At 37.6% G+C, this 14,847-nt stretch overlaps 1 protein-coding gene across 5 annotated transcripts in view; it reads left to right on the forward strand.

Annotated features, from left to right (window-relative positions):
- l3mbtl1 (L3MBTL histone methyl-lysine binding protein 1) overlaps positions 1–14,847 on the forward strand; it is a 31,858-nt gene that overhangs the window by 4,122 nt on the left and 12,889 nt on the right. For 3 of the 5 annotated variants that reach the window (XM_051661079.1, XM_051661076.1, XM_051661077.1), the window contains exons 3-15: positions 937–1,103; positions 2,370–2,496; positions 3,477–3,630; positions 4,387–4,513; positions 4,642–4,690; positions 6,712–6,803; positions 8,783–8,887; positions 9,007–9,142; positions 10,141–10,232; positions 10,324–10,475; positions 10,591–10,667; positions 11,704–11,789; positions 12,014–12,124. In XM_051661079.1, the coding sequence (XP_051517039.1) occupies positions 937–1,103; positions 2,370–2,496; positions 3,477–3,630; positions 4,387–4,513; positions 4,642–4,690; positions 6,712–6,803; positions 8,783–8,887; positions 9,007–9,142; positions 10,141–10,232; positions 10,324–10,475; positions 10,591–10,667; positions 11,704–11,789; positions 12,014–12,124 (1,475 nt within the window). Of the gene's footprint in view, positions 1–936; positions 1,104–2,369; positions 2,497–3,445; positions 3,631–4,386; positions 4,514–4,641; positions 4,691–6,711; positions 6,804–8,782; positions 8,888–9,006; positions 9,143–10,140; positions 10,233–10,323; positions 10,476–10,590; positions 10,668–11,703; positions 11,790–12,013; positions 12,125–14,847 lie in introns of those variants that run through there. The other 2 variants (XM_051661078.1, XM_051661080.1) reach the window with 2 other exon arrangements.

Consider the following 14,847-nt stretch of genomic DNA (forward strand, 5'->3'; position numbering starts at 1 on the left):
TGACAAATAGTTTCTTTCTTTTTCTTTTTCTTTTTAAGGGTAAAACCCACTAAATTGAGTTAGATTTCTCTGAAAACAAGACTAAATATCTTATGTAATTTTGCTTGTCAAGTAAAGTCATCTTGTTTTAAGAATGTTTAGAGATATTTTTGCTGGAAAACAAAAATATACTCATTAAGAAAAATATTTTTTGCAGGTATGTCTCGCTAAAAACTCAAGCAGTTTGGCAAAGTTATACTCACAGCTTGCTAACTGAATCATCTTGAAATCTGTATTAGCAGCTGTCATGGATAACCGGTAGTGAGGCTAGCTATCTGGCTAATATATTGTCCTGTACCAAACAAGACAGCTCTGACAATGCAACAGCAACTCCAACATCAACACCATTGCTTTTTATTTATGTTCTATTTAGTTAAACATTTTTTCATGATCCATAGCGTTGTCACAGGCAAGAAAGTGTTTCTTCTTCTTGTGATTTTTATTGGCTGTTGGCAATCCAGCTTGTGGTGCAGTACCGGCACCTACTGAACTGGAGTGTGGAGCAACACAAGAAAGTCTTTTAGTGGAGTCAAACGTCTGCTGAAGATAATGGGTTTACTTGTAAACAAACAAGTTATGTTTTCATTCATTCTTGAGGTCCAACAAACATATGGAATGTATTTCCTCCCCCATTATTTGTATGAAATGTATATCGTGATAAATATAGATATCGATTTTTTACCACAGAGACATTGTTACACTTTTAGGTGAAATCAACCTACAATTGGTTTACTTATTGCTGACTCTGCATTTTATCAGATAAAATAAAGTGTTTTAAAATTGATCAAATTACAGACATCAGCTTTAACAAAAAACTTTTTCCCCCTTTATTTGAACCAGAGTCTTAGTGCTGACTTTCAGAGCACAAAAACCCCTTTAGCTTTTATCTTCCCATAGCCTCTGTTCATCCATTGACAAAAGTGGAGCTGCCTCAAAATGCAATCAAGGCAGTTAAAGGCAGTGAACTGGAGACAGCGCCACTGTCCGCTCAGGTTGGAGGCACAATTGTCCATGTTTTGGGCTGGAAAGAGGGAATGGCGATCCTACCTGGCAGCAATCTGAAGGTGAAATCAAAATGTGTTTTTTGTACTATATGACAATTTTCATCCTCTATTATTTTGTATGACCAACATGAAATCATGATCTTAAGCTAAAATTATTGAGCAATAGATTTTAATAAGGTTATTATGCCATATTTAATTTTAAACAAATGAAAATGAGGCTGTTAGGGACTGGCGTCACAAAAGGAGATGTTAGGCAGAATGTTATAGTCTCAGTCATTCACTTTCATTGTATTTAAAAAAGATGCACTGAAAGTGAATGGTGACTGAGACTTACAGTCCTTAAAATTTTGCCTAAGATCACATTTCAGCCTGATCTCATGAAAATGATGTGACCGTGGCAATATTTTTACAAAATGAAATTACATGCTTGATTACACATTTTGCTGCAGTTTCCGAGTGAAATGTCCAGCGGGGGGCGTTAAATGTAGGTGTTAAGATGTATCGTTTTTCCAACAATGCGTTATAGAAAAAAGTGTTTCGATATCATAAAATAGCAGTGTGTGAGTGCAAAATAATTGTTTATAAAGTCATAATCAGCTGCTGAACTCATGATTTGTGTGAAAGTGAATAAAACGCACAGTTGTAGCACCTCTAGTGTTAATTTCTCCAGGAAGCTGCAGCGAAATGTAGAATGCGGCATGTAAAAGTCAGTTTGCAAAAATGTAGTTGTAGTAACGTTCATTCAATGAGACTAGGTTGTCTCGTTTTGTGTTCCATGGAAGAAAGAAGGTCATACAAGTTTTAAACAACATAAAGGTGAATAAATTATGACAGGATTTTCATTTTGGATAGAATATTAAAAAATGGACATGGTCCACAAACATTTGACAAAGACAAAGTGACATGATACTTTTTGTCTTCAATTTTTAACACTCTCTAAAGTGTTTTATCTTTTGAAACTTTACACATTTCTTGTTGTTATATGTTTTCCTTAAAAAAGTGTGCAAATGCTGTCGATTGAGCTTAATTTGTATTGAATCCGGCACATTCCTTTAAATGTCACTTTCTTTTATATTTCATTTCTAGTGCAATGACACTCAGACATTTTTAAGTGTGACTTAAGTGTCCAAATACTTTTTGGTGCCATTGTAATTGCTGTCTAATTACTTATTTCATCTTTAAACTGTGAAAAACTGATTGAAAAACTCGTAATAACAAGAAATAATGGATTGGTGTGGTGATTTCTTCCTGAATGCACTGTATATTCGTTTTATTATAGTAATATTGTATAAAAATAACACCATTGTACACATTGTACATTTGCAGTTATGTGTTAATGATAGTGGATCACTGGAAGTGATCAGTCAAGGTAAAATCAGCTCTGCTAACCAGACCAGTGAAGGAGCTCATCCAAAACCAGCTGACATAGAACTCAAACAAGCTGAAAAATCAGGTAATTATTCATTAAATGCCTCCAGATTATTACACTGGATCTCATTCACTAATAAATGTGCACAGAAACAGTTCTCATGGAAAGTTTCCTCTGGATTCACAACAGGTGCGTACGCACATTCATTCTGATCCTCTTATCTGGATTATTCTAAATGATGGAGCATTTACCACAGTTAGTATTTTGCATTAAACATGCTCAGACTGTCTCCATACAGTATAAGGACCTTCTGCACAAACTTTGCTATACAGCCGCTCGTCACTCTCTGCAAACGCTTTCGAAACATGCACATGATTGGCTGCATTTATATTTATTCAATCTCTCTTCAGGATCATAGGTAGTGTAGTTATTGACCGAGAATTACACTATTAAGCATGTTTTTGTTTGTTTTTTTAAATGAAGTATTGCAGACTGATGGCTTTCATCGATTATTAAAAAAAAATAAAAACAATGTATGTAATGGAGCCAATCCATAAACACTAAAATACTCACTGTTTCAAAAGTATAGTCACAAGACATAAAAATATACATGTTAACATACATGTTTTATGTGTAAAGTTATATTCAATGCCAGGATAACAGGGTTTCATTGTTGAAATATTATAATATTAATGATTGATATGTTTTAATATTGTAAAGTGGTAATATTGGATATAACTTTAAATAAGGTAAGTGATTTGATCACACAAAAATTATGTGAACATGTATAATATGTGCATCTTTTGAAATGTTTTTTAGTGTTTATGGATTGGCCCCATTCATTTCCATTGTAAGTGCCTCACTGCAATCCAGATTTTTTAATAAACTGGGGACGAGCTGAATTATTTTTGTGGGAATCATCATTATGTCACTAGTGCAGTTGATTGAGCTTAAATTGTATTGAACCCGGAATATTCCTTTAATGAGATTACTTCCAGAACTCGACTGTTGCGCTCTATTGTCTTCCCAATAGCACCTTCACAAACAGGAATGTTTGCTCACAGGCGTCCCAGCTGGTGGGAATGGCAGGTCTGATGCCGAGAGACTTCAGAGAGGACACGTGGAAGCTCAGGACAGGCCAGTTCACAGCAAGTGCAGTGACACATCAGCCAAACAGAGTCACCCGGAGGAGTTACGTGGGGAACAAATGTCTGACAAGTACATGAACTATGAGATCCCACATCTATTCTTCATATAGTACACTGCCACACAGAAACTACACAACAACACTGAATTTGAGAAAGTGGCATTTTTTTAATGTCCAGGCAAATATTTCTAGACTAGTGCATGGCACCAGGTTCACTGTATTGTCATTCAGTGCTTATACAGGTGTACAAAAGAGAATACGTTTTAGTTTCACCAAAGTGCTGAGACTTTCAACACAAAAATGCTTACTAGAGGGGAAAAGCTTAGGCTCTCTACTTAGGCAAAAGTTTTCAGATTGTTTATTTTTGTTATTGCAGCTATTTTATGTACAAATGCTTTTTCAGAACCAAATGTGTACCATACAGGGATATTATATGAGTAATCAGACATCGAGAAGCAATGTGTAAAAAGCTCTTCTTTTCTAGTGCAGGACATTTTATTGCTGTGTTTTTATTCTTGATGGATGCGATAACACTTTACAATAAGGATCCATTTGTTAACATTAGTTAATGCATTAGGTATCATGAACTAATGATGAACAATATATTTTTTACAGTATTTATTAATCATTGTTAATGTTAGTTAAATACAATTGTTCATTGTCAGTTTATGTTAGTTCATAGTTCATTAACTAATGTTAACATATACAACTTTTGATTTTAAAAATGTATCAGTATATGTTGAAATTAACATTAACTAAGATTAATAAATGCTGTAAACGTATTGTAAATGGAACCTCATTGTAAAGTGCTATCATGGATGCTTCAGTCTGGCAGGTGTTGAGAGGATCACACAAGCACAGGTACATGAGCATGAGATGTTGAAGCCCATGAAGAAGAGGAAGAGGAGAGAATACAACAGCCCATCTGAGGAAGAGTCTGACACTGAACTCATGGTATAATTCTTTAAACTAATGATGACTGTACTGTTGTTGTGATCTGTGCTAATATTTTCACCGTATATATATATTTTTCATACCACCTTTTAAGTACAAATCAATAAAGTACACTTTTGTCATTCAAGGAGGAGAAAGCTGAGGCTTCAAAAATGGATGACAGACAGAACAAAGAAGGTACTTTGATTCTTCATTGCATCGTAATGCTCATTTTCCCATTTTTCACAGCAGTAATTTTATAAAACTTTAATGATCATTAATGCACTGATGTAAAGATTTCACACACTGCACACATACAGGTACATCTCAATAAATTAGAATGTCATGGAAAAGTTCATTTATTTCAGTAATTCAACTCAAATTGTGAAACTCGTGTATTAAATAAATTCAATGCACACAGACTGAAGTAGTTTAAGTCTTTGGTTCTTTTAATTGTGATGATTTTGGCTCACATTTAACAAAAACCCACCAATTCACTCAACAAATTAGAATACATCATAAGACCAATACAAAAAACATTTTTAGTGAATTGTTGGCCTTCTGGAAAGTATGTTCATTTACTGTATATGTACTCAATACTTGGTAGGGGCTCCTTTTGCTTTAATTACTGCCTCAATTCGGCGTGGCATGGAGGTGATCAGTTTGTGGCACTGCTGAGGTGGTATGGAAGCCCAGGTTTCTTTGACAGTGGCCTTCAGCTCATCTGCATTTTTTGGTCTCTTGGTTCTCATTTTCCTCTTGACAATACCCCATAGATTCTCTATGGGGTTCAGGTCTGGTGAGTTTGCTGGCCAGTCAAGCACACCAACACCATGGTCATTTAACCAACTTTTGGTGCTTTTGGCAGTGTGGGCAGGTGCCAAATCCTGCTGGAAAATGAAATCAGCATCTTTAAAAAGCTGGTCAGCAGAAGGAAGCATGAAGTGCTCCAAAATTTCTTGGTAAACGGGTGCAGTGACTTTGGTTTTCAAAAAACACAAAGGACCAACACCAGCAGATGACATTGCACCCCAAATCATCACAGACTGTGGAAACTTAACACTGGACTTCAAGCAACTTGGGCTATGAGCTTCTCCACCCTTCCTCCAGACTCTAGGACCTTGGTTTCCAAATGAAATACAAAACTTGCTCCCATCTGAAAAGAGGACTTTGGAACACTGGGTAACAGTCCAGTTCTTCTTCTCCTTAGCCCAGGTAAGACGCCTCTGACGTTGTCTGTGGTTCAGGAGTGGCTTAACAAGAGGAATACGACAACTGTAGCCAAATTCCTTAACATGTCTGTGTGTGGTGGCTCTTGATGCCTTGACCCCAGCCTCAGTCCATTCCTTGTGAAGTTCACCCAAATTCTTGAATCGATTTTGCTTGACAATCCTCATAAGGCTGCGGTTCTCTCGGTTGGTTGTGCATCTTTTTCTTCCACACTTTTTCCTTCCACTCAACTTTCTGTTAACATGCTTGGATACAGCACTCTGTGAACAGCCAGCTTCTTTGGCAATGAATGTTTGTGGCTTACCCTCCTTGTGAAGGGTGTCAATGATTGTCTTCTGGACAACTGTCAGATCAGCAGTCTTCCCCATGATTGTGTAGCCTAGTGAACCAAACTGAGAGACCATTTTGAAGGCTCAGGAAACCTTTGCAGGTGTTTTGAGTTGATTAGCTGATTGGCATGTCACCATATTCTAATTTTTTGAGATAGTGAATTGGTGGGTTTTTGTTAAATGTGAGCCAAAATCATCACAATTAAAAGAACCAAAGACTTAAACTACTTCAGTCTGTGTGCACTGAATTTATTTAATACACGAGTTTCACAATTTGAGTTGAATTACTGAAATAAATGAACTTTTCCACGCCATTTTAATTTATTGAGATTCACCTGTAAGTGTCATTGCTACATCAAAAGTGAGATAAGTTATCTTGCCCAAACTGAAGCCAACTAACACTCGCCAAACACTAAATGCAGATAAAATTTGCTTTGAAGAGTAAATAAAGTGGGTTTACAGTTCAGTTGATTGGTAACCTTGTAAGAATAATAAAAGCTTCAAATCACAATGTAAGAGCGATGGTCTGACTCACTGATGTAAGCCACAGGTGTGTGTAGAAAAACATTCATTTTGGACCCTGCATGTAGCGCATATGTATGTGATAGATCTAAAGCAGTGTACAGTATATATTTGAATCGACTGTGATTGCGTCTGTAGGTACAGCAGAGAGTAAACTGGAGTCATGGACTTGGCCGCAGTATCTAGAAGAACAGAAAGCTGTAGCAGCTCCAGTCAGACTCTTCCAGGAGGTTTGATCTCTTTATTTCTCTGAGCTCTTCTGCTCGATAATGCCACATTACTGAGGAGTGATTTTAATCATAAACTCTTTAACCCTTATGTTGTGTTCCGGTCATTTTAACCCGGATGACTTTTTTTTGTACTTAATCCAATTGGAATACAATTCCTTGACTTTGTTGTGTTCCCAGTCAAAAATGACCGGCCATTGGAAATGAATGGATTAGACTACAAAATACAGAAATATTAAGTGTTCAGGAGCATCCCAATCCTATAGATGAGCACATAGGTGGATGTGTGTTTGCACACACAAAGCCCTTTGACATGAGCACACACACACTCAAGATAGTCGAGATAGTCTGCTGTAAGTTACGATATGTCATTGTCCATGTGATATACAGTATACTGTATGTTTCAGGAAGTAATAAGGAAGAATGTGACAAAAACACACTCCCGTTTATTATATTTATGTGTGTCAGTGTCAGTTTATTTATTTCTGCAGTGAGTGCCCCTCACTAGCCCTGTATAAACTCAGTTCAATTAATCCATCAAAAAAAATATACAGTATATATTTTAAAATATGTTCAAGAAAGTAGTAAAAACCTGTAATAATTATTAAAAAAGAAGTTGATAAAAAGATCTAATGCAATATCTAGTGATAATATAGGCAATATGAGAGATTTATAAACAATCTTAGTTGGTCGGTCATTTTTGACCAGGAACACAAAATGTGTTAGCACAAAACAATCACAGCACAAGAGTTAAATGACAAATCAAACTGTACGCTAATAGGGTGATTCTCACAAAACCTGTCAAGAAAATGTCCTAGCCCCAGTGGTGTACAGTAGCTAGGGATGGGGCCTCGGGACACTGACCCCAGCTGAAATCTGACTGGCCCCTTCAGTGCCCTTGTCCAGTTGCGTGTGTGTTTAGATTAAATTGAACTGCATCTGGGAGAAACAGGTGCTCTGTTTTCTTCATGCTTTCTTTACCCTGCAGTTCATGCACCTTCTGTCTATGGCAATGCCCCACTCCTGATAACCATTTTATAATTTATGGCCGTTATCACAGGAAAAACTCATTGTTACTCAAATAACAAATTATATTTTGCATATAGAAAATGAAGCCTATTTTAGGGGCAGTAAGATTTATTTTCATGACAGTTACACACATTTTATCCCCCTAAAATGTTACTGTAATGCAGTTAAAAAAAATATGGAGGGCCAAATAACACAAAATTAAAACATTAAATAAATATTTAAATAAATCATGCAATTCACAACGTAATCGTTAAAAACAATAATATCATTAAATCACTTAATAATTCAACCCTAAAATAATTAAGTTGTACTTTAATAAAAATCAACCCAAAGATATTGCCAAAATGAAAATGAATGCAAACTGGTGCTAAAATTGAATCATTTATTGATCAAATGTAATTTGGCCCTCCATCACCATGACAACAATGGGAATAGTAAAAGTAAATCATCTGGACGCATTACAGTAAAGAGAATTAGGGGTAAAATGTGCTTAAGTGTACTGAAAATAATGTCAAAAAATTTCAGTGATTCTAAATGCAGGCTGCTGCTTCTTCTTTCTTTCTTTTGGGGTTAAATATGACCAGGACATTTTCTTGACAGGTTTTGTTAGAATCACCCAAGCATATTAATCGGAATTCAGTATGCAAATATTACAATGATCATGATCATTGCTCTTGGTTAGATTTTGAATTCTGAAACTTCTAACAATGTACAGGAACTCAATGGGAGATTTTCAAACCTTAAATTCCTTTAAGGTATAACATTTTTAAAGACAACCCCCCCAATGTCAGTTGAAGGCAGTATGTTATGTGGTTTGAGCTGAAATAATTGCAAGACATTTCAATACAGTGTTGCCTAATAAGCAAAGGATTTAAACAGATTAAACGGTTCAGTTAAAGATTTAAGAATGATGTTTTTCCCATTGTAATAATTCTCCATGTCTATCTGTCTAGTCCCAGAGGGTTCCAATGGTTAAAAACAGCTTTAGACAGGGTATGAAGTTAGAAGGCATCGACCCACAACATCCCTCCATGTATTTTGTCCTGACCGTGGCTGAGGTACAATATAGCTGCATGATATTTACTGCAACAGTTTCAAGCCTAATTCAAATTCTAACTAGTATCATAATTAAACATGATAGAAAATGACTTCTCTCACTGTAAATGTTTGTCTCCAGGTTTGTGGCTTCAGATTACGTCTTCATTTTGATGGTTATTCTGACTGTCATGATTTCTGGGTCAGTGCCAACTGCCCTGATATTTACCCTGCCGGATGGTGTGAGAGCACAGGACACAAACTATACACTCCAAAAGGTGAATTATAAAATGTATAGTTCTACTCTGAAATCGAATTGGATGAGCCACATTAAAAAAATAAATAACTGTATAAGCCTATACACACCAGGGATTAGAAACGGAATATTTTTCATTTTGGTTCGTTCTGAGCAGAAACTGTATTTTACGTTCAAGCTCTGGCATTTCGCAGCCTTCTTTCCAAAAGGAAACTGGTTAGAAAGAAAGAAATGAATAGTTTATAACATTCTTTTGCAAATCAGATTATACTGTGCTAATAAGCTTTGAAAATAAATAACAATGACATATAACCAATTTATTCAGAAACAGTCATTTGAATTATTAAAAAAAGAAATAGGCTACATGGCATCCGGCACGGTTGCTGCAGTCAGCACTGCAGCGTGCAGGCAATGACAGGATTCGACAACAGGAAGTAGTCAAATTCTAAAAATTGACTGTGAAAAATTATTTGGTCTAATAATAATAATAATGTTATTAAACGTTTTCTGATACATTGTGCAGATTTGAAAAAATCATTTATTTTCAGTTTTCGCTTTCATTCTTTGAACTGTTTCTAATCCCTGATACACACACCTGTGACCAATAAAATTCTATATATCTATATTGGAATTCTATATTATCATATTGCTGTTCCCACTGTTTTACAAGCTGCTTCCAAGCTAGTATTAACAAAGAAAACTGTACTAACAGAGATCGACCGATAATCATTTTCACCGATGTTTTTATCAATATTTACACTTTTCTGATTAATCGTTATTGTTTTTTTTTAACATCGAGTTTACCGATAAATGGTGCCATTTGTGGGTATGTAAATAATAGGCATAAATAAAGCAATGATTAAATAATGGTTTTGTATATCGGTTATCGGACACATAAACAATCAATATCGGTCGATCTTTAGTACTAACATGCTGTTTTACTGTAAATTCTTATGTGTTATAGTTTATGTAGAGGGTATTATTCTAACATTAGTACCATTCAACATTCTTCCTTTGAAGGATGCAAAGACGAAGAGTTTTCTTGGTCCAACTACCTAAAAATCACGAGATCACAAGCCGCTCCAAAAGAGTTGTTTTCTAGCACAATCAAAGTAAGTCATAACAGAGGAACACTGAACCTGCGTTGCAGTTACTTACAAAATGATTCTGTCTGGACAAAGACCTTGTTTGGCCATTATACAGACAGAAACGGACTGTGGATTTGAGGTGGGGATGAAGTTGGAAGCAGTTGACCGCATGAATCCCTCTCTCATCTGTGTTGCCACAGTAACAGACAAAGTAGGAAACCGTTTTCTGGTTCATTTTGATAACTGGGATGACACGTATGACTACTGGTGAGTTACAACAACTCCTAAAGCAAGTATTATGTTATTTCAAGCCATAATGTAAGTGTTACTATGTGTTTTTTAAGCACTTAAAATAAAGTACTATGCTTCATCTTTATCACAGGTGTGATGCCCGCAGCCCATACATTCATCCCATTGGCTGGTGTCAGGAGAGAGGCCTCCCCCTCACACCCCCACAAGGTGACTGACAGATCTTGTGAATATTGAGTCTATATATCCCTAAATAAAAAGTACCTACATAAACTAGTACTTACTTAGATTACTCAAACAGGGTGTTTCTTAGTTTAACAACTCAGTCACTTACTGAATTGTTCAAAGTGGTTCTTGATTTCACAACTAACTCACTGAATCAGTCAAAGTGGTTCACAATTTAAGAACTCACTTCAGAACGGGTCACGATTTGGAACTCTTTTACTGATGTGTTTCTGAGAGGATTATTGGTTGCCCCCTGCCCTCCCTTCAAGAACTATACACTTCCAGAGTGAGGAAAAGGGCTGAAAAAATCACTCTGGACCCCACTCACCCTGCCCACTACCTTTTTGAACTGTTGCCTTCTGAGCTCTGAGCATCAGAACCGTCAGGCACAGGAACAGATTTTTCCCCCAGGCTATCCATCTCATGAACAGTTAAAACTGCCCCATTGAGCAATAATTATGTGCAATACACAGCTTAGTCTATTTATATTTATCCAACATATCCTACCTCTTCTGCCATTACATTCCCTTGCACTGTATATAGTATAACAGGTTTGTATTTGTACATACGTAGTATATATATAACTTTTTTCTTTTTATATATATATATATATATATATATATATATATATATATATATATATATATATTATACTTATATTTTCTATTTGCTTTTTTTATTCTATTTTTTATTTTTTTATCTCTTGTTGTATTGTTTGTGCACTGGAAGCTTCTGTCACCAAGACAAATTCCTTGTATGTGTAAGCATACTTGGCAATAAAGCTCATTCTGATTCTGAATCGGTTGGACAACTCACTCACTCACTCACTGAATCGTTCAGAGCGGGTCATGATATGGAACTCTTTTACTGAATCGGTTGGACTATTCACTCACTCACTGAATCAATCGGAATGGTTCTCTGTTTTACTGAGTCAATTGCCATTATGGTATCTTTACTTTTACTAAAGTATGACTGTTTGATACTTTACACAGCACTGGCTCATCTTATCTTCTCCTTATAGATTACCCAGACACTGACAGGTTCTCCTGGGAGAGATATTTGGAGGAGACAGGCTCAACGGCAGTCGCTGCTGAAGCTTTCACAGTGGTTTGTTAAACCTCTTAATAACTTAAAAAACTGTCAAGTGTCTATTGCATCCATGTCATTAAATTAAACTATTATCTGCTGTTTGAAAGAGTCAGTGCTGATGAAATCTGAATATTCCATTAATGAATGAACAGAAACTGTATTAACATATTTCCTTTAGCCAAATTAAATCCAGGTTTGGGACTAAATGGAAACTCTGACTCTTTCTGTGTGTGTTTGTGTAGCGTCCTCCTCATGGGTTCCAGGTGCAGATGAAGTTGGAGGCAGTGGATAAGAGGTGTCCAGGGCTCATCCGTGTGTCTACGGTGCAGGAGGTGGACACATACAGAATTAAGGTGTGACAAAACTGCTTTTGTTACCTAACTGCATGTTATAGCTAATGTGATCAAACACCATCACAAGGCTGCCTAGTTAATACAGCACAATATCTGTCTTGCTTTACTTGTAAAAAATAAAAAAGTAAAACCCCAAAACAGATATGTGTTAAGCAAATGGTTAATGTAAATACAAGTAATTGTCACAATTGTTGCTACACCAGTGTCTTACCATCAGAGGTCATTGTCTCCCGTGTGTTGAGAGGAAACTTGTTCCCTTTCAAGTCGGTCATTTTGACGTTGCATCCATAGCTGATGCTAAGGGGAGCTCCAAATCAGGAGTGACGATGCCTGAAGCCCTAGACTGTCAGATGGCGCTTGGCATCCCGCCTCAATTTATGTGCCACCGCGAATATATACTGTAAGTAGGAATACACCCCCATCTCAACTAAATGTCCTTCCTCAGGGCTGCGATTTCATCTCTCGTGCTCTATATGCCTGAATCTTTGCTTTGTTGTTGATCCAGCAAACATTCACAGCGAGTGATCATTTTTCTACTTCCCTGTGGTGCTCCAAGGATTGAGTTACATTGAACCATCGCTTCATCACTGATACTGCACTTCACCAGCGAGTGGATTATTTTCCACTTCCCTGTTCTTCTTTATAAAATTTTTATTTTTTCTGCAAATGATGACTGCCTAGTCTATCGGCAGTCCATGGGTAGCCTAGTGTCCATGCAGCATCATCTCTGGCTCAGTTTGATCAAGATACATGACAAGGACAAACAGCCCCCGGCGGGCACAAGCAAACCCTTGTACCCTCAGGCCCATTACGCGGACACTTGTCGCCGCCTTCTGGCCATTTCCAGTTGGGTGTCGAACACGGCTATGTTCTACAGTTTGCGGAGGTGTCTGGCTTGCTTCGACGGCGTTCTATCCTACCCTGTAGCTGTGTGGGATGAGCCGGTTTGGTATTCGGAGGTCCAAAGTGTCTTTGCCAAAGACTCAATAGAGTCTGTTCCACTGTGCAAAATTCAGAAAGGCTTCTACTGCTGGTATTTTCTGGTCACCAAGAAGGAAGGTGGGCTTCGGCCCCATTTGGAGTTGAGATGCTTGAACCGAACACTGACGAAGTCTCCGTTCAAGATGGTTGGTCAGAGACAAATTCTGTCTCATGTCCGTTCACTAGACTGGTTTGTTACAATCAATCTGAAAGACAAGTACTTTCATGTACCGTTAGTCCCATTGTCACAGGCTGTTCTTGAGATTCGCCTTTGAGGGCACTGCTTACCAGTTCAAAGTCCTACCTTTCAACTTGTCCATAGCTCCTCAAACCAGGGACTAAAAATTAAGTGTTATTCATTTCAGTTTGCTCTGAGCAAAAACAGTATTTTTTTCGTTCTGGTTCAGAAGTTCTGCAGCCTCCTTTCCAAATGGTTACTGGTTAGAACAAAATAAGCAGTTAATAACATTCTTTTTAAAATGACAGTACTCAGAGCTAAGTGTAGGTGAAATACCAGTTGCAGTGTTGCCAGATCTCACAAGAGAAACAAGCATTGTAGTCTGGGAAAAACAAGCCCAGAATAAGCCACTTGCCTCACCAAAATAAGTGAAAATGAGCCATTACATTTTTTCCAGTATGGTGAATTTATCAGCATAGAAATCATAACAAGCATACGAATAATTTTATTACAGATCTGATTCTAAGTCAAAACCCAGCAGCATCAAATCTGTATTACTGCATCATATCTAACAATAATTTAGTGAAGACTTGGAAACAACTGAGAAATGTACTTTTTACCTTAAATAATGTTTTCATTGTGTCTGGATTAGCTGTGCATGTATATGTAGTAATTACACATAGTTGTAAAAAAGGTCTTCATTCACAGAATGCTACATCCACAATGGGCAATTAGGCAAAAAATTTGTAATGCAGAGGTTTCCTTCATCGATGCGGTGCTGAGGCTGAGTGGTGTCCGTATTCTGAACTACCACGATGACTAACTTCTGTTAGCACAATTGGAAGAACTGGCCTGCGAGCATGGGGATCTACCGGATTGACTCGCTCACTGGCCATGTGTCTGTCTAATGAGTGCACACGTTCTATTATCCAGTGCGTGACAAGTTTCAAACTGGGGAAAGCATTTCAATTGAAATGCTTTCAGCAGGCTCTGGGGTTGATGGCCAGCGCCGACACCATGCTGGGTTTTTTTATACATCTCCAGTTATGTGTCAAGGCGAGAGTGCCTCATCACGCTGGGCGACATGGTCACCGATCTCTAATAGTGATGCGCCGCTGCTTGGTTGCACTAGCTATTTGGAAGACGCCTGCATTTTATCAGATGGGCACTGTGCTAGGTGAGGTGGTCAGATGCAAAGTTGTGACCACGGACACATCTGGTATGGGCTGGGGAGCCATTAGCCATGGTTGTCCAGCCTTCGGCATCTGGACAGGTGCGCATTTGGCATGGCACATAAATCGCCTGGAGCTGCTAGCAGTCTTTCTGGATCTCAAGTCTTTTCGTTCAGCCATGCAGGGTTTTCACATGCTGCTCCGAACGGATATTATGGCAGTTGTGGCATATGTGAACCACCAGGGAGGGGTGAGGTCATGTCCAATGTTGGACTTGAAGCGTCAGCTTCTCCTTTAATGTCAGAGACATCTCCTGTTGATTTGTGCAGTGCATGTCCCTGGTCGCTTGAACTGCGAAGCAAATCTGCTCTCACATCAGGATATCAGCCAAG

This window comes from Myxocyprinus asiaticus, chromosome 28 (genome assembly GCF_019703515.2).
Source record: "Myxocyprinus asiaticus isolate MX2 ecotype Aquarium Trade chromosome 28, UBuf_Myxa_2, whole genome shotgun sequence".
NCBI classification, from domain to species: Eukaryota; Metazoa; Chordata; class Actinopteri; order Cypriniformes; family Catostomidae; genus Myxocyprinus; species Myxocyprinus asiaticus.